This window comes from Panthera leo, chromosome D1 (assembly GCF_018350215.1).
Source record: "Panthera leo isolate Ple1 chromosome D1, P.leo_Ple1_pat1.1, whole genome shotgun sequence".
NCBI lineage: Eukaryota > Metazoa > Chordata > Mammalia > Carnivora > Felidae > Panthera > Panthera leo.
In genome coordinates, this window is record NC_056688.1 from 16,057,412 (window position 1) to 16,084,799 (window position 27,388).

Genomic DNA, 27,388 nt, shown 5'->3' on the forward strand with positions numbered 1-27,388 from the left:
TGTTTGCTCTCCTCTTTTCGCAGTTTCCTAATAGAGAGCTGTGCGCCCAGTAGGTGTCCCACGTTCTTGATTTATTGGCGAGCTGGGGAGGCATTTCGGTAGAGGTGTATCGCTTGATTGGTAAGGATTGAAACCTCCACCACAAGACACAACGTTGAGAAATTTCCTTAAGGAAGTCCTCTCTGGCGGTGTATGTTATGAATTAGGTCAACCTGAAGTAGGAGTTGACTGAAACTTGTTTTAATTTTACTTCAGTTGTAAAAATATAAACGACCAGTTTGTTTTGTTTAACTTGGTTTTTACACTGTAGCCGTCACATGGGTTAACCCATCTGCTGCTGCTGCTACGGTACTCAGCCATGGTGGCCACGAGGTTCACCAAGCCTGCAGGCCGTACGTGCTACATTAGATAGAAATGGGTACTGAGAGACTCTTCCTACTTAGAAATTAAGTTCTAGAAGTTGACCCAAACGTAAGGAAATACTGTTGCTTAAACATCGCAAAAAGGGATTTTCGACTTCATGGTGTTTGGTATTAAGCATTTACTATATGCATAATGCTGTACCAGGTGGTACGTCTTTTCCAAAGCGTCAGTGGAAACTTATATTTTATTGTGGCCTCAGGATACAGACAGAAAACTTAGCAGCCCTTAAAGTATACTAGAACCTCTTACCTGTCAGGAAACCATAATCTGCATTGACTCGTGTAGCAGTCAGCCAACTAACTCAAGTATCAATGTACAGGGCTTTATCCCTTAAGATCTTAGACTGTCTCGAGAGTCTGTCACTAAAACTACAAACAGCTCTTTACGACGCTGACATGAGTGCACAGGCTCTCTGCCTCAGGGAAATCCAATCAAGGATCGTCTGAACAGCAATGTCGAAATAAAGTTTGTTAAGAAGCAGAGAGACCACGTAGCTAAAGAGTCTGCAGAACACCCAAAAACCACTCTTTCTCATCTCATTCTTTCTGGCCTCAGGTCGGCACTCGACTCTGTCACAGTGCGGTCTAGCTTCAGTCCCACAGGGAGATGCACCGGCTGGTCTGGCTTGGGCTCCGGGTGTCAGAACTTGCGGAAATAACCCCTTTCCCTTTCTCTCTTTGTCCCAGTGACCAAACCGATCCCTTTAACCGTAGTCCCCTCACCATGGACCAGATCCGGCCAAACACAGAACTAAAAGAAAAAATACAACGGTGGCTCGCAGAGAGGAAACAACAACAAAAGGAGCAACTTGAATAAATTACTGTGAACTAAACGAACCAAAAACCCAATCCCAGAGTGTAGATAAACAATTGTTTGTGGTTTCTCTCTTTTTTTGGTTCTGTTCCTTTTCTTTTTCTTTCTTTCTTTTTTTTTTTTTTACTAGATTAGAGAACTGCTCTTGTTCAAATTATGATACTTTAGATTTATTCCTAAGAACTTTACAATGCTCTCCTGGCTTGCAGGAAATTATGTTTATTATAGCAGCACCAAGTTTAGAAACGATTGCTAATTGTACCCTTTGTTCTCTCTTCCTACTCTTTTTTCTTCCTTTTCCTACCTTAAGTTATATTAACTTCAGCTACTAAAACTTCCTGCCATCTTACTGTTGTTCTTCCAAGAACTGCTCGAACACCTTTGGTGAACACAGCTTTTAAGTATATGGGGTCACATATTTCAGTGACAGCTGACACCACCAGAAAGTCCAGTGTCGTCAAGCTATTTACTAGTCTTCATGACCCGGATGTCAGCCCTTTTCTTGTTATGGCCCCGCCATGTTACAGAATAACCTTTCACATAAAAGCAGATACCTTGATGTTTAAATAGACTTTTGAATATAATAGATGAGATTTTCAAAAAGGAATCTGATGCAATTTCTGTTGGTAGTTCTTAATTTTGTGTTCTCTTGTAACTCAAAAGATCCCATGAAATCGCCCCTGGGGTTATCACTACCCAAAAACTTATATATACCCCATAATATTTTCAGGAGGATTGGTAGGACAGACGTGAATTGTTGACACTTTATTCAGAAAATTCTGAGGGGAAAGAAAAAAGGAAGAAAACTGTTGCTGTAAGGACTAGGCTTGAGTGGAAAAGTTAGGGAACAAATACGGTAACCATGAAAAATGTCATTTTAAGACACTCATCAACAGCATATCTCAGTATATATATACACCATGTACATTTTTATATTGGTCTAGTGTAAACTGAGTACCACTTTATATTGTCTCTTCCATGGTAAGATGTATGCAGTGTGTGGCCATGTTTACTGACACACTTATTCTAGACAAAATTCTGAGACTGTAACATGTATATAGTTAACGTTTGTTTGGGCCTGTGACCCAGTTTCCAAGATCTGCTTCTAACTCAGCCTTAGATCATCAATTAGCAAAGTAGGAATTTGAGCACAACCTTGTCCACAGCCAATTTAAATAGCCACTTAGCCCTGTGTAGTTAGCAGGCGGATGGGCCCCACTTGTCCAAGTTGAGCTCGCGCTCCCTACTCAAAGGTGCAGCTTACCATGCTACGTGGGGCACATTCCCCCATGGACTATAGCGCTATCCCCGTAAGCCTGATTATATCATAAGTGACAGAGTGATACGATCTAGAAACAGGGGTCACTGCTTCATTTTTAACCGTGGCCTCTTTCAGAGAAGATGGTAGTTGTACGATATTCCAGCACAAGTTGCTCTAAGCAGTCCTCGATGTGCTTGTGATGGGGTCACTTGGAAAACCTCGTATCAGCGGGAATCCCACACTAGGTAAAGCTGCCTGTTGCTGTTGCTTCTAATGAAAAAAAAGGAGTCTAGGACTCTTGGAAATGCCAGAATGTAAGATACTAACTTAGCCTGCAACCTGGGCCTTCAGGCTTGGGTTAATAGGATTTGTTTATTTTCTTAAGATGAGCTTCATTTCATATTTATTAGCCTCCTGCTCTGCGAATGAACTGTGTATAAAACAATAAGCTTCTACCTACTTGCATTTATTTTCCATACCCAATGTAATAGGATGTTTTGTTTTGGTTTTTTTTTTTAAGCGCAGAAAAGACCAGTTTTAGGACAAAATTGGAGGAAAAATGGGTACAAAACCTCAGAAGGCAGCTGTTGCCAGCAGCTTTCTAGTTAACAACCTCTATGCTGCCTCTTGTATCTGTGTCTGTACTCTACTTCCGTGGTCTTCAGATTGTAAGCCTTTTCTGGCAAGCCTTTTTTTTTTTTTTTTTTTTTTAAGTTATTTCCTGAAACTCTTTATGAATGGCTGTGGCACCATTAATGCTGCTGAGTATCTTTAAACTCATCACAGAAGCAAGTGTTTAGCTTAAGGCCACTGTTGGTTAGGAAACCAAGTGTCCTCTGTGCCTTTTTTTCTTTTTCTTTCCTTAATTTAAGAACATCCCAAAAACGAGACTAAAAAATTATCATCTTGATACACCGTGGTGTATATACGCGCTCAGAAGCTTGAAGAGATGTTTTGTTGTCTGAAACTCAGAAGCAGCTCTAAGTCTATTCGAGCAGACTTTCTGATATCCCTAGTTTTAAGTGCTGGCTTTGCTGGAGTATGATAGGAAAATGAAGACTCTTTATCAGCTCTAGTATTGCTTACCAAGAGGGTAATAACTAAACTTGGAAAATTATTTAAGTAGGTTTTATCAAGCAATCTTGGTTTATTTGGTGGTTGTTTTTTTTTTAATATATATAGTTTTTAATGGATATGTAAAAACAAAGAGACTTTAAAAGTTTTTTACTGGTGCAGGTGAAGGTGCCAGTTCCTATTTGGTATCACAGTCTACAAAAGCTTCATTACTTTATTTGATGCTGGTTGCTAAGCAGCCATTGCCCAGAGCAGAAGTCTACTGGGTGCCTTTACAAGCCAGAGAGGTTGACGCTGCACTGTTGATGTCATACGAGGAAATAATGCACATGCTCTAACTGCAACACAGGAAAACCTAGAAACAAATAAACAAAAAAAATAAAACAAAACAACAAAAAGGTTGATTGAAATAAAATTTGATCAACGTAACTGTATTTTGAAACATTCCAGGAAGGTTACTTCTTGTCAAACTTGCCTGGGGGTGTTTGTTCAAAGCTTGTATTTAATAAATGAACACCTGACTTACAATCTTTGTTATCACTTCCTTCATTACGGCATGAAAAGCTAGTGGCAGTTTCAGAAATCCCCTTGAAATTTTAGAGGACTCTGACCTTCACTTCTGTTCAAGGTGCTATCAAATGTGTGTCACCTGGCTGACCTGCCTTACCAGGCTTCTGGTCCTGGAGTTACCCAGATGAGTCTTGGGGCATGTTTTTTCCTAATCAGTTCACTTCTGGCTTCACTTTTCTTTATCAGGCCTAAACCCCAGGTCTTTCATTTTAATCACTCACTACCATGTCCCCTGTCTTGCCCTTTGTTTCTATACCTCTGCCATGTAAGACCTCAACCTGGATTAACCCAGTCATTCCCCTCTGTTCCAGTATCCAAGCTCCAGACCACTGTTGTAGGAAAATGACAGTCTTTAGAGCAGTGTGAACACAAATCTGTGGTTGCCAACAGTGCCCAGCAACCCTTCTGTGTGTCCAGAAATTCAAACTTGAACCTTTTTCCTCCAGTTTCTCCGACCTCTCACGTAGCCTTCACTGAAGATCTTGCCTTTTCACTTTACTGGGAAGATAAAGACTTCAGAATTTCCACTTTCAAATTTCCCTCCCATCATCCCATCCATGGAAAAGACCCCATGCTTCCAAGGCCAATCCCACCAATTTCTGGTCTCTTCGGGTATCAGTTCTCCATCTTCTCTCTACCTTATGTTCCACATCCTTATTTAGCTTTCTGACTCCTCTTCCTTTATAGCCATATTCACTCACTCTGGTTTCTATCCTCATTTTCTGAAACTGCTCTAATATTTCCATATTGGTAAATTAACTTTCTCATCCTTAATTTGATTTCTCTGGAACATTTGTCAGCTGATTTTGGCACTGAAATGATGCTCTTGGCTCCTTGATATCACCCCTAATTTTTCTTTCCACCTCTGTTCCATCAATCAGATCTGCTCAGGTTTCTCCAGGGTACATACCATTATGTTTTTCTCATCAAATGCCACTTCCCTACATGATAATCTTTGCTTCCGGTCATATTAAACTATAAAATTTCAACCGTGTAGTAGAGAGCTTCCGTTACACACCAATTCAATCTTTTCTGGAAGTCTTCCCAGATCACCACCACTCATGGGATACTGATGCCCCTTGCCTGTTTACACTGAAACCTCTTGAGATCCCAACTCCGCCACTCACTAGCTATGTGGCCATTTATCAATCTCAGACTTAAATGGGGTCACTGCCTAACACAGGCTTTCTTTAAATTCCCAAGTGCCTGGCATACTGGAGGCCCTCAGTCAATGTTTTCTGGTTCACATCTGCGCAGTTCCTTGTGGTTCACCACTGAACCGGGAGAGCCCAGATCTCGATACAAGATGTGGGGGAGATCGGGGTTAGAAAAGAGCTAATGAAAGTCAAAGGACTGGGTCAGATGACAGGTGATGTGATGTGGCGCTTGCTCTGCCCATAACTTTCCATATTTGGCTTAGGACCCTGTCTGCCTTTAGAAGACGATCGTGCTGGCCTAGGAACACCTTAGAGATGCCTTCCAGCCCTAACTTCCCACGTTCTCTCAGAAAAGCGCCTACGACACCCCACGCAAAAAAACCACAGATCCGCGCCGCGCTAAGCACTGGAGGCTCACGGCGCATGCGCCCGGCCTCCGCTCGCCGGCCTTCCGGCCCTCCGCGAGCGGCTGCCCCAAGAAATGCCTGTTTCTCTGCGGAATCCCACTACTCTCCACGTGCTCTCTGACCTCACCTTTTCATATCCACTTTCTCCCCTGCGACTGAAGAAAATAATCTGGCCAGCTAGATTCCGGAAAGATAACAGGACACCTGAATACCTGGGACCGGCGCGCCAAGAGGAGGCCTGACCTGGGAAGCGGAACGGGGTCCTGCGGCGGGTCCTTCCGGGGGGTGACATTCAGCGGCCGTCCGGGGCGACGGACTCTCCATCCTCTAACCATGGCCCAGTTTGTCCGTAACCTCGCGGAGAAGGCCCCGGCGCTGGTAAACGGTGAGCGCGGCTGCGGGCTGCCAGGACGGGAGGACCTGAGAGGAAGACGCGGGCGGTGGTACCTCGAGGGGCCGGCAGGAACCGGGGCGGGACGGCCGGGGCTGGGGGGTGGGGGGTGGGAAGCAGGGGCTGGTCTGCGACTCCTTTAGCCTTCCTTTCGCCTGTCCTGCAGCTTGGGTTCTCGGCACGGCCTAGTATCCCTGAGTTGTAACCACGACGCTGTCGGAGGGAAGAGGTGTTCGGGAAGCCTGCAGTCGCCCGGCACTGCCGCCATTACGCCCCCTTCGATCTCAAGGAGTTGGGAATATGGAGGGGATGGCCCTGGCAGCAGAGCGAGGGAAATGGAGGGCAGAGACGAGGGAAAGCACCGTAAATTCGGCCGCATCGGGTTGTCCGGTTCTCGCATGGAGTATCTGGAAGTTTACATAAATCTTTAGGGATACGTGTGCTTTGGGACGTTGACTGCTTTCTGTCCTGGCCGGATTGGGAAATGTTTCCTTAATGGAAATGTTAGGTGGAATTGGACTTTGTGGGCAAGTACCCCCGCTCCAACAAATATAGAAAGGGAGGTCTGTAAACAGTAGTCTTTACTATCTAGCTTAACATTCGAAGAGTTTTTCCAATTTGATAAATCTGAAGTCTCGCTGGTAGGCCGCTGTATTTCAGAACAATCCCGAACAGTGACAGTCCCGAGTAGGAGTGTCTTCTGTCAGGAAATAATTGCAGTTGTCTGCTGGGTAGCAGGCCATTCATTTTATTTCCAAGGCGAGGTAAACTTTTTAAATAAAGGTAATGTTTTTGAACCATTGTTATTGTGATTGGTACCTTTTTATGCAACTTCTTCCTTTCCTCCCATCAGCAGCCAAACAATGAGTTCTTGAAGGCCTTGCGATAATGCTTGGTTCTCTCCTCCTACACAGCCCCTCGCAGTCTACTAATTTACACATTTTCCCAAAGAACTTGAGTTTCCTGTGTTACTAAGATCATCTCAGTAACTGTTGTGATGACTGTTGGTGATAAAGTTCCATACAATTTTACATAAATGAAAAGAGAGGGGATTGTGGCTTCATCCTTTGGACTTTGTGGGTGATTTGAAGCAAAATTTTTTAAGTTTTCAGGTGGATTGTTTCCCCCCGACCTTGGCTTTCACATCTTTCAGGTGGTGCGATTGCAAACGAATTTTAGAAATAAAATCCAAAAATAAAAATAATACAAGAAATTTTTTTATTATGAACTTAACTCTTCCCTCTATTAGTGTGAGTAATTGAAAGATAGCAGTTATTCTTCCAAAAGTACTCACGGAAGAGAACTCAGCTGGGACCTGGAGGTTAGATAATGGAAGTATATTTTGCTTTGTAATATACTTCAGTGTATTAAATGTGAATGTTAAGTATTAAATAAAAATTGGGGGTCATGGCTGGCTCAGTTGGTGGAGCATGCACTCTTGATCTCGGGAGTTGTGGGTTTGAGCCCCACGTTGGGTGTAGAGATAACTTAAAAATAAAATCTTAAGGGGCGCCAGGGTGCCTCAGTTGTTGAGCATCTGACTTTTGGTTTCAGCTCAGGTCATGATCCCAGGGCCGTGAGATCAAGGTTCCAAGATGAGAGTGGAGCCTGCTGGAGATTCTCTCTCTGTCCCTCTCCCCTACTCACTCTCGCTCTCTAAAAAAAAATTAAAACATTAAATAAAATCTTAAAAAATTTTACTGTCTGTAAGGGCGCCTGGGTGGTTCAGTCAGTCAAGCATGTGACTCTTGGTCTCAGGGCCATGAGTTCAAGCCACGTGCTTGGCATAGTTTAAAAAAACAAACAAACAAAAAACCTATGTCTGTTAATTCCCATAAGGATACAAAGAAGCTTATAAAAGTAAGTAATTTTATAATCAGACTTCTCCAGAGAAGTCATAGAATCTAAGGTTTTTTTCCTATTTGCTAAACTTGAAACTTTATTTGGATTGTACCAGTTTTTCCATTAATCACTTTCTGTCCCAGGAGCCAGTACAGGTTCCACGTTGTATTGTTATTTCCGTAGTTTCCTCTGGCATGTGAGACTTTAATAGTTTTTCTTACTTTTCATGACCTTGACAGTCTTTACGGTGTCTATGTAGATATCTATCTAGGTATCCTATAAAATTCCCCAGTCCGGATTTGTCTGGTCTTCTTCTCAGGATTAGTCTGGAGCTATGGGTTTTGAGAAAGAATGCCACAAGTGCCCTAATCACATATCGGGATGTACATGATACCCATGTAACATCCATCACTGGTGAAATTAACTTTCATCATTTGGTGAAGGTAGTGTTACTAGATTTCTCCACTGTAAAGTTACTGTTTTTCTCTTCCCATAACCTGTTCTCCAGAACAAGTAACTAAGTCTACCCCATGGCAGGGGCTAGGAGCAGCAGCCAACAGCAGGATTCCATCTCCTGTAGGAAGGAGTATTTACATATAATTAAGTGGAATTTTATGAGAAGGGTTTGTTCTCCTTCCCTGTTTATTCAGTCATTTATTGTGTGGACTCCTGTACGTTTATTTCATACTTAGTGCCTCCAATAGTATGTTATTAATTTGGTGCAAATTGTTGCAGAACTCTTTCAGGGTTGGCCATTGAGAACTCTTTCAGGGTTAGCATCTCTGTCCCATTGACTTGTACTACAAGATCCTCATGTTACATTTTCCCTGCCCCAGTCTTAGAATCAGCCATTTATCCAAGGAGCCCTAGTTTCTTTTGTTGGACAATGGTATTTTGAAACTAAGATCCAGGCACTGAGATAGAGGGCGAGAGAGAACCCCGAGCAGGCTCCACGCTGTCAATGTGGAGCCCAACGTGGGGCTCAATCCAACGAACTGTGAGAGCTGAAATCAAGAGTCAGACACTTACCTGACTGAGCCCATCATTTATTTATGTTTTATTCCTTATATATATGTAAAGCAGTTTCAAACTTTTTAATCTGTACTCCCTGAAAAACAAATTTACCAACTAAAGTACAGTGTTTGTGTACAGAGTACTGATTTAAAAAAAAAAAGAATGAGGGGCACCTGGGTGGCTCGGTCGGTTAAGCATCTGACTTCGGCTCAGGATCGCACGGTTCATGAGCTCATGGTCCGGGCTCTGGGCTCCATGCTAACTGTGCGGAGTCTGCGTGAGATTCTCTCTCCCTCTCTCTCTGCCCTTTGCTCACTCACACCCTTTCTCTCTCAAGCATAAAAAATTTTTTTAAAAGATGAAATATCTGTGTGTTGAGGATAGTTTTAAAGACAATCACACAAGACTTTGTACTCTTTGATGGCCTCATCTTCTTTGTAGAATTGTCTGTTAGAGCTTTGTGTCTGCTTGAAGATTTACCCATGGCTCTAAGCACAAAGGATGATACAGATAGTAATTCTAAGAGTAGTGAAATACCCAAATACAGGAAGCTAATAATAGGAAAAGTACCAAGAACCTTGGATAATCGATCTGTCAATAGTGGGCACTTTATGGATGTTCATGCATTTGTGCTGTTTTTGTTAGCATTTGTCTTGTGACATTTTTTATAAAATGCCTTTCTCGGGGCGCCTGGGTGGCGCAGTCGGTTAAGCGTCCGACTTCAGCCAGGTCACGATCTCGCGGTCCGTGAGTTCGAGCCCCGCGTCAGGCTCTGGGCTGATGGCTCGGAGCCTGGAGCCTGTTTCCGATTCTGTGTCTCCCTTTCTCTCTGCCCCTCCCTCGTTCATGCTCTGTCTCTCTCTGTCCCAAAAATAAATAAAAAACATTGAAAAAAAAAAATTAAAAAAAAAAAAAAAAAAAAAAAATAAAATAAAATGCCTTTCTCGCTGAAATGACTACCATAGTTTCACATCTACCCTGGTTATTAATGGATTTTTTTTTTCTCTGAAATCGTAAATACCTTGAGGAATTTCAGCATAGTAATAGATTTGAGTTTTGGCTACTCTGAACAATACTGTAGGTTTTATTGTCATTGGTGGCGTTTTGAAGGAGTAGCAGCTGGGCTTTTGTTAAAGAAAGATTTAATTCACATATTGATGAGGATACCAAAAATGGGCCCTAATTGGTATAATTCCATCTGGATTTGTGGCCAACATTGTGACAAGTTTTATTCTTAAGGATGCTGTTCTGTGTAGCTCCTTCCCTCCTCTTCTGCCCCGTTCCCTTCAAATTTTCTACTCTCTTTGCCAAGAAAATAATGGTTACGTTGCTGCTGTTTTCTTGCTTTTGGATCCAGCTTCTAGTAACTTTACAGTTAACTAGGTTTGCCGTTCATAAATGAAGTAACAGTACTAGCTGGCCACTAGCGAAGTCGTGGCATAATTGAATGTGTTTCTAGCTTCCTGCCTGATTGAGCGTCCCTGTGACACAGGTGTTCTGCATCTTTAAAAGCCTCTTGTTACCAGGGAGCAGCTTTGACTTTTCACACCGGGTGCACATTTGGTACAAGCAGTGAATGAATGTGATGCATGAATAAATATTTGTGTCCAGCCCACACATCTGCTTCTTTCGGTCTCTAGTGAGTTCATCCTGGTTTTTTGTTTTGTTTTGTTTTGTTTTCCAGCTGCTGTGACTTACTCGAAGCCTCGATTGGCCACATTTTGGCACTATGCCAAGGTTGAGCTGGTTCCTCCAACCCCTGCTGAGATCCCTACAGCTATTCAGAGCTTGAAAAAAATAGTCAAGAGCGCTCAAACTGGTAGCTTCAAACAGCTTACAGTTAAGGTAACTATAGGCTAAATGAAAACGTATGTGCATAACAGAAAATGTCTTCCCTTGGGATTATTCTGATTGTTTTGGTTAATACATGTATTTTCCAGTGAGGCCGAAACCTAAATAATGAGAGATAATCTGTTTCTTGACTGCTGTGAAAGATATTTACCTTTCTAATTTTGTCATCTGGGTTGAAATAATTCAAGCTATTTTATGTCTTCGTTTCCTATTAGTCGTATAACCAAGAAGTGAGCATTTTTACGGGGCACCTTTTTTCCCTCTCCTGTTTTGGTTAGTATACTGAAATAGGATGGCTTACTTTGCTGATTCTCTACTTTTTTTCAATCTGTAGTCCTGGAAGTATTCCCAGTTTAGCCAAAAGATCTCTTGGACTATATCACAATCAGGAGGCTAACACTCATATGGAAGATAAAAATACCAAAACCTAGCAAGCACATCCTGTAACATGAAGGGTTATGGAATTGCATTCAGATAAAATCTAAAGACTGTAAGAATTGGAGCTTGGATTTTATGTTTGCTTGCTTGAGCCAAACACAGGATACAAAAAAACCTAAATAACTAAATTACTGCTGCCTTTAGAATCTACATCCTGGAAAATCGTTATTTTTCAGGAGACTTCCAATATTTCTGGTCTCTTTTGAAGGGGAAAATGAAAATTCACATCCAGGTACTTAAAGGAACAGACCCAGTTGTGTTGTGGAAAAGTACTTTTTTCAACTAGAGCTTCAAGATCCATGGTTGCTTGCATGCAGCATTGCTTTTAGGAACCAGTCACGTGCTTGTTTTGCTCTCAGGGCAGTACAACATTGATCTGGGAAACTGAATATTCACTGAATATTTGGAAAGAGTTAAACCAAATAATAAATGAATAAAGGGGAAGACCAAGCTCTTCAACTCTCAACAAATTCTCTTTGGCCAGACAGAATTGTCTGTTCTGAGACTTGCCTTCCTATCCTTTCATATGAATGCCCTGTCTAAATGTGTCAGCTCTTTCCAGGATGTGGGTTGTTTTAGGGCTCATAAAGTGTCTCATAAACTAATAATGAAAGGGTTAAGTCAGTTCAGCTCTTTAAAGAACGCTTTGAAAGAATTTATAAGCTCTGGACTATTTACCTTACATAATTGAAAGTTCAAGTGTCCTCAGCAGTTGAACAAATTTAACATCCGTGATTCTTGACTTGGGCTAAAATCGCCCTCTAAATGAGTAGCATCCTTATATTCTGTTGCTTACTCCTGGAAAAGAATACTTTTAAATATGTAAGAAAAAAATGTACATTAAAATTTATGCTGCTTTTTTCAGGAAGCTCTGCTGAATGGTTTGGTGGCCACTGAGGTGTGGATGTGGTTTTATGTCGGCGAGATCATAGGCAAGCGTGGCATCATTGGCTATGATGTTTGAAGACCAATCTTTAACATCTGTCTGTCTGTATTTGGTTTGTTATTTGAGTGTTTTTGGACAATATGTGATCAGACTGGTATTTGAATAAAATAAGATAATGTATCAAAATCAATGTTTTCTCTATCAGACACTACATGGAAGGATCACAGTTTCTCTTGATAATAAGAGGAGTTGTCTTTTGCTTTAATGCGGCTCTAAGTGCATGTCTTTTGCTTAGCCTAAAATCGGAAAGGATCTATGTGAACATACCAACCTGGTGTATGCATTTATGAGGATAATTTGAACAACAGATTAACATTCTAATTGAGTGTTTAAAATGGATGATAAATTTATTTCCAGAATAGGGAAAGTCTTTCCAGGGAAAGACTTGGGAAAACTAGAACTTGCTACAGTAGGAAAAACAGTAATACCACGTGCCAAACTGATATGGTTAAATCGTGTTAGTAATACAAAGAACAAAATTTGGATGGTTTCTCTTTGCCAAAATCAGAGAGAGAATTTTTTGATAACACCTGTATTTATAAATGCTGGAGTACTTGGTGATATTCTGAGTATCTTTGTAACGTCTTTAACCGCAGGACATAGCAAATGAGAGCCAGGATGTACATTTTTAATCTAATTTTGATGTGTATTATACTATTAATCTATTCTGTTTTTTCCAGTTTTATGATTTTTAGACCCTATCTTTGCAAAAATAAGATACCCTGTGGGTATTTAAATAGCTACAATTTAGGGGCGCCTCGGTGGCTAAGCTGGTTAAGCATCCGACTTTGGCCCAGGTCATGATCTCACCATTCCCTAGTTCAAGCTCCGCGTCGGGCTTTGTGCTGACAACTCAGAGCCTGGAGCCTGCTTCAGGTTCTGTATCCCCCGCCTCGTCCTTTGCCCCTCCCCCACTCACTCTCTCTCAAAAATAAACAAACATTTAAATAAATAAATAGTTATAATTTAGTATCATCCATGGGTCTAAATAATACATTATATCCTGAAATAAATAGAAATGATTGCCATCTGCCTGTCTTCTTGAGCTGTTTTATTTTTATTTTTTTTAACGTTTATTCATTTTTGAGAGACAAGAGTGTGAATGGGAAAAGGGCAGAAAGCGAGGGAGACACAGAATCCAAAGCAGGATCCAGGCTCTGAACTGTCAGCACAGAGCCCGACATGGGGCTCGAACTCAGGAGCTGTGAGATCGTGACCTGAGCTGAAGTCGGACACCCAACCAACTGAGCCACCCAGGTGCCCCTTCTTGAGCTGTTTTATTGAGGATATAAAAGAGACTTAACCAGTTGTTGGCTTCTCTGGGGATCATACCATCTTTGAATGGCTTATTGGTATGTTTCTAAGGCCATTAGAACGGTCTTGCAACCATTGCAAAACATGTTCTACCAGCTGATGATAACCAAAAGGTGGTTGCATACTAGAAAAGCATCGTGGCTCACCGTATAGTATTACTTCTTTAACAGCACTAAACATGTATCCAGTCATTTGTCCACCACATTCAGAAAACTGCTGTAGCTTAGTAAACGGCACAGTTTTCCCAAGTGATCGGCAGGAAAGTCAACACAGAGGCTGCTGCTCTTTTGAAATGAAGCGATGCCTGACTTACTGCTTCTTGCGCTGATCACAGGTGGTCAAAACCGAAACTGCCTCTTCAAAGGGCATTCGGTAACTTAAAATATGCATTGCAAAAGACTGAGAATCACTGACTACTACAATAAGGGTGATCTTTATGAGTTTCTCCATTTCATACAGTGAGTATTAAGATTAACAAAAACACACATTTCACGGTGTGGAGGCAGCTAGCACTACTAACCTACAAGGCTTAGTTGATTGGCAACATGTCATGTTTTTCAACCATCTGGTCACCCCAGAAAGTTCTCAAAATAAACATTGACTGCTCACTTCACTGCAACTTCCTCGTCTGCTGTACAGCGCACCTCTGATGTGTGGTGGCTAGAAGTGCATGTATAGAGTTTTCTTAGGTTAAGAGAGCAGTGGGCTCCTTAAAGTGGCACCTTCCCCTCACCAGCCAGTTACCTTCTGCCCTCCTAAATCCCACATGCCTTATCTCCCAGTAAAGAACCATCGAGGCCGTCTTTCACCGAATTTGTGTGTGCCCAGTGATTGCCACTGGCAACTTGAGCACCCCTCAGATACTCACTGCGCACCTCCTAACTCGTGGCGCTGTGCTAAGTGGGAGAAACATCAGGAAACAAGACTGAACGTTACCTGCTTCATGATGTGCCTGGTCTGGCGAGACAGGTAATTAAGCGTGCAGTTACAGTAACGTGAGAAGTGCTATGATGAGGGAAGCGGGAGGTATGCTTGGAAGAGTCTAAGGCAGATTTGAGAAGGGGGTTCCAGGGAGGCTGTCAGAGCAACTACTATCAAAAGTAAACCAGAGGAGTAAGTTAGCCAAGAATGGGACATGGTACACTGGGCAGGTAGAACAGCCAGTGTAAAAGCTATTAAGTCGGAAAGAGTCTGGCATATTGGAGGGTCTGAAAGAACAGAAGTACGACTGAATCGCCAGGTAGAAGTAGTCATGTAAGACCAGAGAATGGGGACCAGATCATGAAGTGCCTTTTATGCCTTACTAAGGATCGGGTTGTCTCAAGGCCAGTGAATGGAGAACTGTTGAAGACTTTTGACAAGGCACGATTTCTGTCCTCAGTTTGTATGGTCTAACAGCAGCAGGCAATTTCACTTCCAGGTAACAGAGGCTAGGACAGGAACATGCATGGGGGACATGTGAGAGTACAGGTGGTCCTGTACTTCTCTCCATATGTAGAAATACAGATACTCGTGGGGCACCTGGGTGGCTCGGTCAGTTAAGCATCTGACTCTTGAGTTCAGCTCACGTGATCTCACGGTTCGTGGGATCGAGCCCTGTGTCAGGCTCTGTGCTGACAGTGCCTGCATGGATTCTCGCTCTAGCTCTCTGCCTCTCTCTCTCAAACTGAAAAAAAAAGAAAAAACCAGATGCAGATACTCTTAGTACACAGCATCATGAGGAGAGGGGAGATTATAGTTTCTGAAGTTCAAGCCAACTCTACATGTATCCCAGTCACTGTGTTTCAAAGGTGTGACTTCTAAGGAAACCACTTTATAAAAATAAATTCTTGAACCTAAATGTCAATAAATACCAGCCTTTTTATGAGGCTTTCATTTCAAGACCACATTGAACATGAAACTGTCCGCATTGCCTGCTTAATCCTCTGTTCTGTACATGTCACGTTGTTCTTCTTGGATAACAGTTTCTCCTTTCTTTTCTACTCATCTTTTCCATACCTAAGTTTCTTCTACCTTGATTTCTAAGGACAGCCCCATACAAATTACTTTCTTCGTATTTCATAATTGTATAGTGCTTCCCATTTTCAGAGCACTTGCACTGACTCGTTTCGCCCTCTACTTTCCTCCCAGGTAGGTGGCATCAGTGATAGACCCATTTAACAGGAATTCAGTAGCAGAAACATGAAATGATTTGGCTAGGATCCCATGAGTAACACGTAGTGGCACCACAAGTTGGGCCCAGGTAGTGGTGCCGTGTTGTGGTCTATGCCCTGACCACGCCTGACCACCTACCTAGTAGACCCGCCTCCATTGTATGTTCACAGGGCCTTATTACTTTGTATGCTCTCAGGCCTGTTTTGCCCTGCTGTCCATCTCTGGAAGCTTTATTGTCCCATCAAAGGTCATCCTACCTAATCTTGGGTAAGGTCATATTTAGCTTCGTAGGACTTAATATTTCCTAATTAGCGTAGCTTTTATTTCTACCATAACATGAACTGGTACACTTGTGATCACTCAGGATAAATACAGTAGCAATTTGACCGGAAATTCTCTTAGAAGGGAATTAACCAGCTTACCTCCTGGCAATAAAATATCGATGTGTAAGACCCTGGACAATCTGCCTGTCTGTAGCCTTGCCTTAATCTTTCAACCCTTGCGTCAGCCACTCAATTTCCCACCCGTCCCCATAAAAGCCAGCTTTAAATCTCATCAAATTACACATCCGCTATCCCCGATTGTTGCAATTTATCAGTCGCCAAACTATTTTTTTGCTTCTTGACAATTTTTTTCTCCTGGCTCACTGTCACTACAAAACTACTTCCATCTTAATAATTGACGGTTTAAACACACACATGGATCAGTAGTTTTCAGAGTATGGTCCCTGGACACAGCAGCAGCAACATCACTAGGAAACTTAGAAATTCTCAGGCTCTACCTAGCAATTCTGGGGATGGACTCTGGCAATCTCTGTTCTAATCGGCTCTCCCATGTGATTCCGATACATACTGATGTTTGAAAAACATTGACCCAAATGATCCAACGAACTGGCCTCTTGGTTCCTGTTAAAGTCCATTGATTAGGTCTTTCCCTTCCTTTTCCCATGTCATCACCAATCTTTTCCACCACTCCATAGCTTGAAATTCACGCATCCATCTGACCACCTATTATCTTGCCAGCCCATTTCCACTAATACGCCGACTACATTCATTTGGAGTCACTGTGACCATCAATACATAAGCTACCACCTCCCTCACCATCCCAATGTCCTCCTTTCCTTCCTTACCCAACTTCTATTCCACGGTCAGTCGCAATCACTCTCCTGAATATATCCCCACTGTCCTTGCCTCTCACTTTGTTGTCGTGCTCATTTGCCAAACCACAACCCTGGCTAAGTCTCTGTGCTCTGTACTTGCACCTATGTAGCTGGATGTAGCTGGAGAAAACAACTAAGGTGGCTGGTCTCACTAATAATATAAATTCCTGATCAGAACCTTAAGAACACATTTAATGCTACCTGACAATCATACTGTATTTCACTGAGCTATAATTACTTCTGTCAACAGGTAACTTCCGTCAACAGATGGCTTCCTACTTTACTAAGAAAACTGAAGTGGGGCACTGTGTGCAACTCTTGATCTTGGGGGCGTGAGTTTGAGCCCCACGTGGAGTGCAGAGATTACTTAAATAACAACTTTTCTTTAAAAAAATGGAAACAATTGGAGAACTTCCACTGATTCCCACAGTATCATCTACTCATTACTATCTGTACCCGTATATATACCCCATCTTGTCTGTGTTGGGTTGCTCACGCTCCGTTTTAAAGCCACTCCCTCCTTTCAGTGTCTTCGTGCCATAATTTCTCCCCTTTCCAACATCATTAATTTTCTTCCCCTACTCCCTTGTTCCTATGAGTGTATACGTATGCTATGATCAAGCCCATCTTTTACTAAATCAGCTCCCTTTTGCAGCAAAACATCTCAACAGTTACCAATAGTGTCTCTGATTCCTGTTCTCTCTTGAGCCCACTCCAGTCAGGTGCTCATTCCTATCACTTCACTGGAACTGCTCTCCTTATACCTTAAATGCAAGAGTCCATTCTCAATCCTCATCTCGTTTGAACTTTCAGCGGTATTTGACTCCCCTGAATATCTCTTCCTGTTTGATGCACTTTATGATACACTTGACTTCCAGGGCTTTCCTGTGGCCTTCCTTCTTCCTTACTTTTTTTTTTTTTTTTTTTTTTTTTTTTTTTTTTTTTTTTTTTTCACTTCTCAGATTCCTGTTCTGGTTCTTCCTTTCTCTGGCTTCCTATCTTTGGAATATCTCAGAGATAAGGCTCAGTCCTTCCTCCATCTGTATTCATCCCATTGGTGATCTCATCCAGTCCCGTGGTTTTAAATAACATCTGTATACTGATGACTCTCAAATTTGTTATCTCGAGCTCCTACCCCTCCCCTGAACTCTAAACACATATGCAACTGCCCATGTGATACCTCCACAACCTGCACGTGGTTTAATCGACACCTCGCACTTGTGTCCAAAATCAGACTCTTGATTTTCTGTCCCATCCCCACCAGAAAGCTGTTCCGCAGTTTTCTCCCTCTCAGCTGATGGCAACTCCATCCTTCCAGTGCTCAGGCTACAGTCATCCTTAACTCCCAGTTCTCATATTCCATACCAATCCACCAAGAAGTCCTGTTGGTTCTGCCTCAAAAGACACCCAGGATCTGTCCCTTTCTACCGCCTCTACTCCTAACGCCAAGGCACTACCGTCTCTCGCTGGGATTCCTGAAATGAGCTCCTAGATGGCCTCCCGCCTCCAGGCTTGCCTGTCCACGGTCTATTCTAAACATCATTCAGAGTGACCCCACCAAAAAGTAAGTCAGACCATGTCAGTCCTCTGCTCAGAACCCTTCAGTGGCTCCCACCTCACTCAAGTTCAAAGCTAAAATCCTTACAGGGGACTACAAAGGCCCAACAAGAACTGGCTTTCTATTTTGTGTCTGACCTCACCTTCCGCCGCTCTTCCCCTCTCTCCTACTGCTTCACCGGTCTTGGTCTTCCTCAAACATGCCTGTCTCAGCACTGGCTGGTCCCTAGGCTTGAAATGCTGCTCCCCAAGATCTCTCCAGGGCTGGCTCCCTTCCCACATTCAATGTTTTCATTGTGGGCTTCCCCAACCATGCTAATTACAATTCCAAGAAGCCTCTCTCCAAATACACTTTTTTTTCCTGCTCTTCCCCCCCAAAATTTCCCAAAATCAACATCTAACATTCTATATGATTCACTGATTTATTATGTTTATTGTTTGTTTTACCTTACTGAAATAAATGCAAGCCCCCCAAAGGCAGAAATTTTTACAGGCTGACTGGGTGCCTCAGTCAGTTGAGCGTCTGACTCCAGCTCAGGTCATGATCTCGCAGTTCGTGGGTTCGAGCCCCACATTGGGCTCTGTGCTGACAGCTCAGAGCCTGGAGCCTGCTTCTGATTCTGTCTCTACCTCTCTCTCTCTCTGCCCCTTCCTCCCCGCCCCCGCAGTCTGCCCCCCCAAAAGTAAATAAACATTAAAAAAATTTTTTTATTCTGTTTGTTCACTGATGCATTCCAAGCGCCAAGCTCCTAGAAGTCACTCACTAAAGATGTGATGAATAAACTAATTTACCCTTCAGTGAGCGCAGACCTTTATAAACTGCTGTTCCCTTTGCCTTCATCCTGGCTCTTTCTACCTGGCACATCCCTGTTCCACTCTAGGAGTCTCTTCTGATTTTCCCAGACTGCTTCTTTTTGCCCTCCTGTTGGACCTCTTACAACACGTACCATTGTACTCTAATGATATATTTACGTCTGTTTATTTCCCTTACTAGACTCTAAGCTTTTTAAGGAAGGTACAATATCTAACTCACCTTTGTAACCCTGGCCTATCACATTATCTGTCTGGCTTGCATATAGTAGGTTTTCAAACAGTGAGGCAGCAAACTCTCCTTACTGTGTTTGGAACCTGGTTGATAAACAGCAGACTTTAGTGGCAGTTTGCCACCGAGGGAGATGCAGGCCTGGGGGAGTCATTTCCTGAAGGCCTGCAGGCTGAGCCTGCCACAGAGCCGATGCCCGCTGAGTCACTCCTGCACCTCTAACTCCTGGCCTCTAACTCTGAAACAGAGATTGGGATCCCTGATTAACAGCCCCCGACTGAGCAAGGTGAGTGCCGCCCTGCTTTGGCACAAGACTTGCGAGGAAAGAACGAGACGGTGGGCAGCCGAAGATCTTTGCTAGAAAACCTAGCTTGAAACCTGCGAAGTGCAGAAATTCCTGAGCAACTGACCATTGTAACTCCTTTCCTCGGCCGAGCTCCATTGCTGGGTTTGTTTATATCCTTAGAAGAACTGAAAGGACCACATCATAGACAGGTTTGCAAGCCCACACTCGTCCTCATAGGATTTACACATACAACCCATGGGGGGATTTTTCTAGGAATTGTATGTTGGACACTTGCAAAGTAAGAAAGCTTATCTTTAGAGGCTCCAAGTTTTAATGCAGTCCAGCTTGTCAAAACCAAGAGCAATTAAAGCCCTGTTGTGTGGTTTCGAATGATAGCCTGCTTGTTAAAATAGCTATTGTTTCCCCTGAGGACAGCCTGCATTTTTACCTTGATGTCGTCTCACTTTGGGTCCCAAGGGGGCAGGGAACTTAACAGAACGAATAGAGTTCTGAGATAACAGTGAAGTCTAAGGTGATGAGAGGAAATTAGTTACCAATTTTAATGACCTTCGGGCGGAGTTATGGCATGAAAGCCACATAAAGCCCAGGATCGGACAAACAAACAAGTGACATCAGCCAACTAAATCTGAAGTCAAAAGTGGTATCTTGATTATCATTACTCTACCTTGGACGGTGTTAGGAAGTCATCTGCCTCGAATATGCTGGTAGAGAGGACTGTGCTTTATTATGGGATAGACGCGTTACTACCACATAGAGGAAACTATTTTCCGCTTCACCCAAGGCTCCAGATTTCACCCCCGCTGCACTGAGGGTAAACACTGAGGCCAAATGGTCCTAGATTTGGGACCCTTGAGTCTGTTTGGCCATCACCATCTGACTCTTTGGCCCAGAAGAAAGCTGCCTGCAAAGACGGAGTAATAACCTCTCAAAGTCGTCTGCGGGAAGAATACAAATCAGCAACAAAACCCACTTTTTATCTCTCTTAAGACCGTGTCTGTTGCTACATGGGTCCCTCATTTGTCCATCTCGGCGACGGCAAAGACCTGGTGCAGGTTAACAGAAGCCACTCGTCTTAGAAGATTGGAAACAAAATGTCACTCTCCTCACTTTCCACCGCAAAACGAAATGAAGTCCAACCATTTGCCTGAGGTGAGTGAGTCAGGGACAGAGGACTGGAATGCAGGACTTGATTCCTGGTTTCCTAACCCTAACCACATCCTCCCTATCTTGGACATTTAGGCTGGTTATTGTACTGTGAGTGGCAGGAATGGGAAAGGGGATGGTTTCCTTTTTATATTTTTATTCAGAAACTTACTTACATCTGAACTCTAAGCCACATGTAAGACACTCCATTTAAACTCTAGCAGGAGCAAGTGATGATTCTTAACATATAATTTGCATCGGAGCCTCAGACACCACGATTTTTCCTGCATCTCAAGCAATAGAATTGACTAGGTGTTCATAGGGCTCAAAACAGAGAAGAGAGTAAGGCTAAAGAGGAGAGGCTAAAACCTAATCCTAAACGTCTTTTCTTTTTAAGTTTATTTATTTATTTTGAGAGAGAGAGAGAGAGAGAGAGAGTGAGCAGGGGAGGGGCAGAGAGAGGGAGACAGAGAATCCCGAGCTGGTCCCCCACCACTAGCTGGAGTGCGATGCGGGGCTCGTGAACCGTGGGATCGTGACCCCGGCTGAAACCAAGAGTCGGACCCTCAAACGACCAAGCCACCCAGGCGCCCCCTGCTCCTAAACATCTTAAAAGTCAAATGAACCAATGATCATTTAATTACCTAGTTTCTACCCATAATATCTCAAAATAAGTTCTCAGTTTTTAAACTTCGTATCAGGAGCTCCTATGACTTCACATAAGAGAGACATTAATACATGTAGCTTTTAATTCAGGTTTACATTTTGCATCAGAGACTATAAGGCCTTTGCCTTGTGCAATGATGGTCATATTCTCACAGGTTTCTGGTTTTTTGGTTTTTTTTACTCCAGTCATCTACCAAAAGAGTCTAGGAATAAACAACTAAACACAACGCATGCATTGTAATATAGATTCAGAAACATGTCAAAGCAACCTTACCCAACTGGCCTTGAAAAAGATAACCTTTAGGAAATCTTCCCGGCCTGTCCTGCTTGCTGAAGAGAAAATAACTAAACGCTTATTACTCGAAGTTCTTCTTCACCAGACAAGAAATTCTAGTCTTTCAGTATGAACACCTTCACTTGTGGAAACTCATCTCAGAGTGCAGGAACTGGTAGCATCTAGTTCCTCAGAATATTCTTCAGGCAACAAGTTGTCCACCTAGCTAAGGGACAGCTTCCTGGAATTAAGACTGCAGAACCTAGGTTATAATTAACTCAGACTTCCTCCTCCTTTTGTACCTTGGCCATGACCTTAATCCTCACCTAGATTTTCCATCCCATCTACGGATAAAAATTTGTTCTAAATTAGATCAACTGAACTCTATTCCTGTTAGCCTAAGATAAGTTGGCATTGGTGGCTGAAAGGAATCCTAAACCAATTTTAGACCATTTAGTTAGACTTTAAGCATGACTCCAAAAAAAAAAAAAAAAAAAAGCTAGACATCTCGGTGAGAGGATAATATTGCTCACTTGTACCCTTTTTTCTCCCCCTAGTAAAAAGAAAACACTCACTTGATAATGTTAGGTCCAGTGAATTTTTTCAAAGTAATTTGGAGGCCAACAAAATGCCTCCCATTCCAGAACTGCGGGATCGACAACACACAGAATTAAAAGGAGTGATAAAATGGAAGGGACTTTGGAATTTAACAGGTTTCAACTGCATGGAATTGAAGTCCTATTTAAATAATGGTCAGTAGGTCCATTGCTACTTATTTAAAGAGCTCAAAGCCCTATCCTGTACGATCTCCTTGGTTCTTGCAACTTGGCAGAAGATAAGGTTTTGGGGATAGAGAACAGAGTAAGTGTTTTCCAGGTGTGAAATTTGAGATTCAAAGAAGCTGATTCAGAAACTTCACTCACATGCAAGTCTTCCAGAAAAGAGGTATACTTTACCTACTGCATTAAGGAGAAAGTGGAGGGGCGCCTGGGTGGCTCGGTCGGTTAAGCGTCCGACTTCAGCTCAGGTCACGATCTCGCGGTCCGTGAGTTCGAGCCCCGCGCCGGGCTCTGGGCTGATGGCTCAGAGCCTGGAGCCTGCTTCCGATTCTGTGTCTCCCTCTCTCTCTGCCCCTCCCCCGTTCATGCTCTGTCTCTCTCTGTCTCAAAAATAAATAAACGTTAAAAAAAAAAAAAAAAAAGGAGAAAGTCGAAACTGTCCAGCACGGACTCCTTCAATTTCCTCCCCTTCGCCTCAAACTAATCTGTTCCTAACTACCCTTCCTCCCTTTCTATCGTCCTAGAGGGAAGCATTTTGGACATTCTTTCCAAAACTATCCTTCTATATTTGCTCTTGATTCTCTCCCTTTCTATTCTTCGGGGCCCTCTCCCTATCCACCCCCCATTTTCGTTTGTTCATTTATTGGTTCAACAAGCATTTATCACACTCTTGTTACAGGTCATATTAGGTTCTTGGGACACTAGAACAAGAGACATCTTGGGGCGCCTGGGTGGCGCAGTCGGTTAAGCGTCCGACTTCAGCCAGGTCACGATCTCGCGGTCTGTGAGTTCGAGCCCTGCGTCAGGCTCTGGGCTGATGGCTCAGAGCCTGGAGCCTGTTTCCGATTCTGTGTCTCCCTCTCTCTCTGCCCCTCCCCCGTTCATGCTCTGTCTCTCTCTGTCCCAAGAATAAATAAAAAACGTTGAAAAAAAAAATTTTTTTTTAAAAAAGACATCTTTCCTACCTTCACAGTGCTCACAGTCTAGTGGAAGAGGTAGCAAAATGAACAATTTCAAACCACACAGTGACGATACAGCATGTAAATAGCCACAGCAGAAGTCTGCATATTACGCGGTGGTTGTACACACAGGACAGTTTAAAGAAGGCTGGAGCAGAGCGGGTAACACGTGAGCCGGACCTAGACGTTGGCCAACGGGACAAGTGGGGAAGGAACGGCATTTTAAACAGAGGGAATAACATGCACCAAAGCATGACCATGCAAGAAAATCGCCATCCAGGAAGGCAAACAACACAAGGAATCAGAGGTGTGTTTGGAGGTAAGAAGTGAGGGAGCATTTGAACAAATAATAAGGATCTTGAAGACGATAGGAATTATGCAAGTATCTTAAATATTTAAGTATTAAAAGTACGGTCTAATTTGCATTTGAGGAAGTTCAGTCTTGCAGCAGAGGACGATTAGACTGGGAACTATTGCAGTAACCCTGAAGACAAATGGGCAAGCGGGAGTGCACGGTGAGGCCATTAGAAGAGGTGATTCAGAAAGAGGCAGACTTCAATGTAAAGAGGAATTCAGTTTAAGGACATACAAGTGAAGGTGCCCAACAGAATATTGGTTATATGTGTCTGCAGTTTAAAAGTTAGGAGCGCCTGGGTGGCTCAGAGCCCCACATTTGGGCTCTGTACTGACAGCAAGGAGCCTGCTTGGGATTCTCTGTCTCCCTCTCTTTCTCTGCCTCTCTCTCACTCTCTCTCTCTCTCTCTCCCCAAAATAAACAAATCAGGGGCACCTGGATGGCTCAGTCAATTCAGTGTCTGACTCTTGGTTTCGGCCCAGGTCACGATCTCATGGTTCATGAGTTCAAGCCCCGCTTGGAGCTCTGCTCTGACAGCACAGAATCTGCTTGGGATTCTCTCTCTCTCTCCCCCTCTCTCTGCCCCTCCCCTGCTCGGGCGCACACTGTCTCTCAAAATAAGTAAATAAATAAACTTAAAAAAAATAAAGAAATAAACATTAAAGAATTTTAAACTAATATTGCCCTGTATGTGAACTAATCAGAATTTAAATAAAAACTTAAAGAAATAAAGAAAACTGAAAAGTGGTTAGTGGCGGAGATGTGAATTTGGAAGTCACAAGCACATCGGGGATGACTGGGGACTTGAGTATGAGGTGAGGTTGCTTGGGAAAAGTGAGTAAGCTCCATGGGGGAAGGCAGGCATTTTTCCAGGTTTTGTTTATTACTATTTTCCCAACACCTAGAATTGTCCCTGGACTTTAATAAACAATCAGTAAGGTGGTTTTTTTTTAATGTTCTTTTTTTTTTTTTTTTTTTTTTGAAAGAGACAGAGCATGAGCAGAGGAGGAGCAGAGAGAGAGGGAGACACAGAATCCGAAGCAGGCTCCAGGCTCTGAGCTGTCAGCACACGGCCTGACGCGGGGCTCGAACTCACGGACCGCGAGATCATGACCTGAGCCGAAGTCGGACACTTAACCGACTGAGCCACCCAGGTGCCCCAGTAAGTATTTAAATGAATGAAATACTGGAAAGAAAAGAGGGCTAAGAACATAACTCTGAGAAACACCGACATTTACATGAAAAGAAGCCAGTGAAGGGGTTTGAGATAGAGAGTTGAGAGAGGTAGGAGGAAAAAGTAGGAAGGAAAGAGTGGGGGTCACAGACACCAGAAGTTCAACGATGCTACGAAAAGACTGAGAACAAGAACTAAAAAGTCTTCATTAGTTTTAGCACCCCGAAAGTCACAGGGTTTTTTTTATGACAGCCGTATCAGTGGGGATGGCAGGCAGGTGATAGTGGTTTGAAGCGTATAGGCATGGTAAGAAAATGGAGGCTGTGAACGTAGATATTCTTTTCAGAAACTTGGTTGCATGGTCATTAAGCAATTTTCCCCATTTATTTTATCTTTTTTTAATGTTTATTTTTTTGAGAGAGAGACAGAGACAGAGAGAAAGGGAGGGGCAGAGAGAGGAGGACAGAGGATCCAAAGCGGGCTCTACGCTGACAGCAGAGAGGTCCCATATGGGGCTCGAACTCCCGAATCGTGAGATCATGACCTGAGCCGAAATCGGACGCTTAACCAACTGAGCCACCCAGGCGCCCACCATTTATTTATTTTCTGACCCAGGCAGCTCTTGTAATCCGTCACTCTATAATGAGCATAAATATATACATTCAATTCACTTAATCATTTATGTATCCATTCATCCTCGACGCTCTTTCTCTCATGCCCTACGCTTAACACATCGGCAAATTCCCACTCTGTCTTTGTAATATATCCTGAATCTGACCATTTCTCATCACCTCCACACTACCACCCAAGGCCAAGACCCCATTATCTGTCACCTGGACCAGTGCAGTAATCTTCCAGCAGATCTCCCTGCTCCTACCCTTGCCTCTCTCTTATCTATTCTTTTTCCTTTTTTTTTTTTTTTAAGATTTTATTTTTAGGTAATCTCTACACCCAACATGGGACTCAAACTCACGACCCGGAGAAAGAGTCACAGGCTCCACCCACTGAGCCAGGCAAGCTCCCATCCCTCTAGTCTGTTCTTTTACCCACAGCCAGAGTCACCCTTCCAAGTATGAAGTCATGGGGCACCTGGGATGCTCAGTTGGTTGAGCGACTGACTTCAGCCCAGGTCAGGACTTCAGCTCAGATCACAATCTCACGGTTCATGAGTTCAAACACCCGCATCGGGCTCTGGGCTGACAGTCCAGAGCCTGGAGCCCGCTTCAGATTCTGTGTCTTCCCCTCTCTCCGACCCTCCCCCTCTCGCGCTCTGTCTCTCTCTCTCTCTCTCTCTCAAAAATAAATAAACATTTAAAAAAGTGTAAAGAAAATCCTAAGTCATATTTTGTCAGTCTTCTCTTTAGAACCCTCCAATGGCCTGTCATCTCCTTTTAAGTCCCTGTGTAATCTGAACCCCCACCCCCACCCCCGCCATTACTTTGTTCACCTCATCTCCTACCACTAGTCCCCTCAGCCACTCCACACCAGCCTCACTGGCCCCCTTCTCAACACACTCCACCTCAGGCCTTCGGTATTTGCTGGTTCACGCTGGGGACACTCTCTCCTCAGACATCATCGTCTCCCTCAGCGCTCTGTTCAAATATCCAAAGGTCTTCCCCGGCCAACCTTCACAAAACCATCGCACCGCCGCCTCCCTCGCAGCCTTCTCTTCTCTTTGTCCTGCTTAATAGCACTTGTCCCCAGCCGGCCCATCACAGTCATGCATTTATTGTCTCTTTCCCTTCCCTAGACTGTGCACACCTACCAAGTACAGCTACCAAGAGCACCTCCTCCAGAGAAGCGGAGGTAAAGATAACATAGAAACTATCCCTGCCCTTGAGGAACCCACACGTCCGTGAGTCATAGAACCTAACGAGTAATTAGGATGGAAACGCTCAAAGCAGTTGGATTCGAGAGTCTGAGGCCCCGGGGAACAGTGCGGTTTGGGCCACTCTGCCAGTAGTTCAAACCATGAGTTCACCCTAAGAGAATGTAAGAAATGAAAAGCACTCGGGAGACACCGATGTTTAAGGGGTGAAGGTCAGAGAAAGGAGGCCAAGAAGGGATAATAATAATAATCAAGGAAGTGAAAAAGAGCTGGAAGAAGGAGCCTCTGACCTCCGAGCTGCTAGAGGCTTCGCAGGACGCTCCGGATAATCAAGCAGGGATCATGCCTTCCGATTCACTCCGTGTCAGCTACCGTTCGAAGCACGTTTCCTATGTTCGCACTGTAAACCTCACACCAACCCGGGGAGTTAGGCACTGGTGTGTCCCTATCTTGCAGAGAACGCCGATTCACTCACCCAAGTGCACACGCC

The 27,388-nt window shown here is 43.5% G+C and overlaps 2 protein-coding genes across 5 annotated transcripts in view; both read left to right on the forward strand.

Moving 5' to 3' along the window:
- UBE4A (ubiquitination factor E4A) overlaps positions 1-4,099 on the forward strand; it is a 35,601-nt gene extending 31,502 nt beyond the window's left edge. For all 4 annotated transcript variants that reach the window (XM_042903906.1, XM_042903905.1, XM_042903907.1 and 1 more), the window contains one exon: positions 1,110-4,099. In XM_042903906.1, coding sequence (XP_042759840.1) covers positions 1,110-1,239 — 130 coding nt within the window. In that variant the 3' untranslated portion in view covers positions 1,240-4,099. The remainder of the gene's footprint in view (positions 1-1,109) is intronic.
- A 1,746-nt stretch (positions 4,100-5,845) lies between these two features.
- On the forward strand, positions 5,846-12,313 carry ATP5MG (ATP synthase membrane subunit g). The gene is made up of 3 exons (XM_042903909.1): positions 5,846-6,090; positions 10,637-10,797; positions 12,107-12,313. Exons 1-3 carry the CDS (start codon positions 6,039-6,041, stop codon positions 12,203-12,205), a joined length of 312 nt encoding a protein of 103 aa, XP_042759843.1. The 5' UTR covers positions 5,846-6,038; the 3' UTR covers positions 12,206-12,313.
- Positions 12,314-27,388: the final 15,075 nt, after the last annotated feature.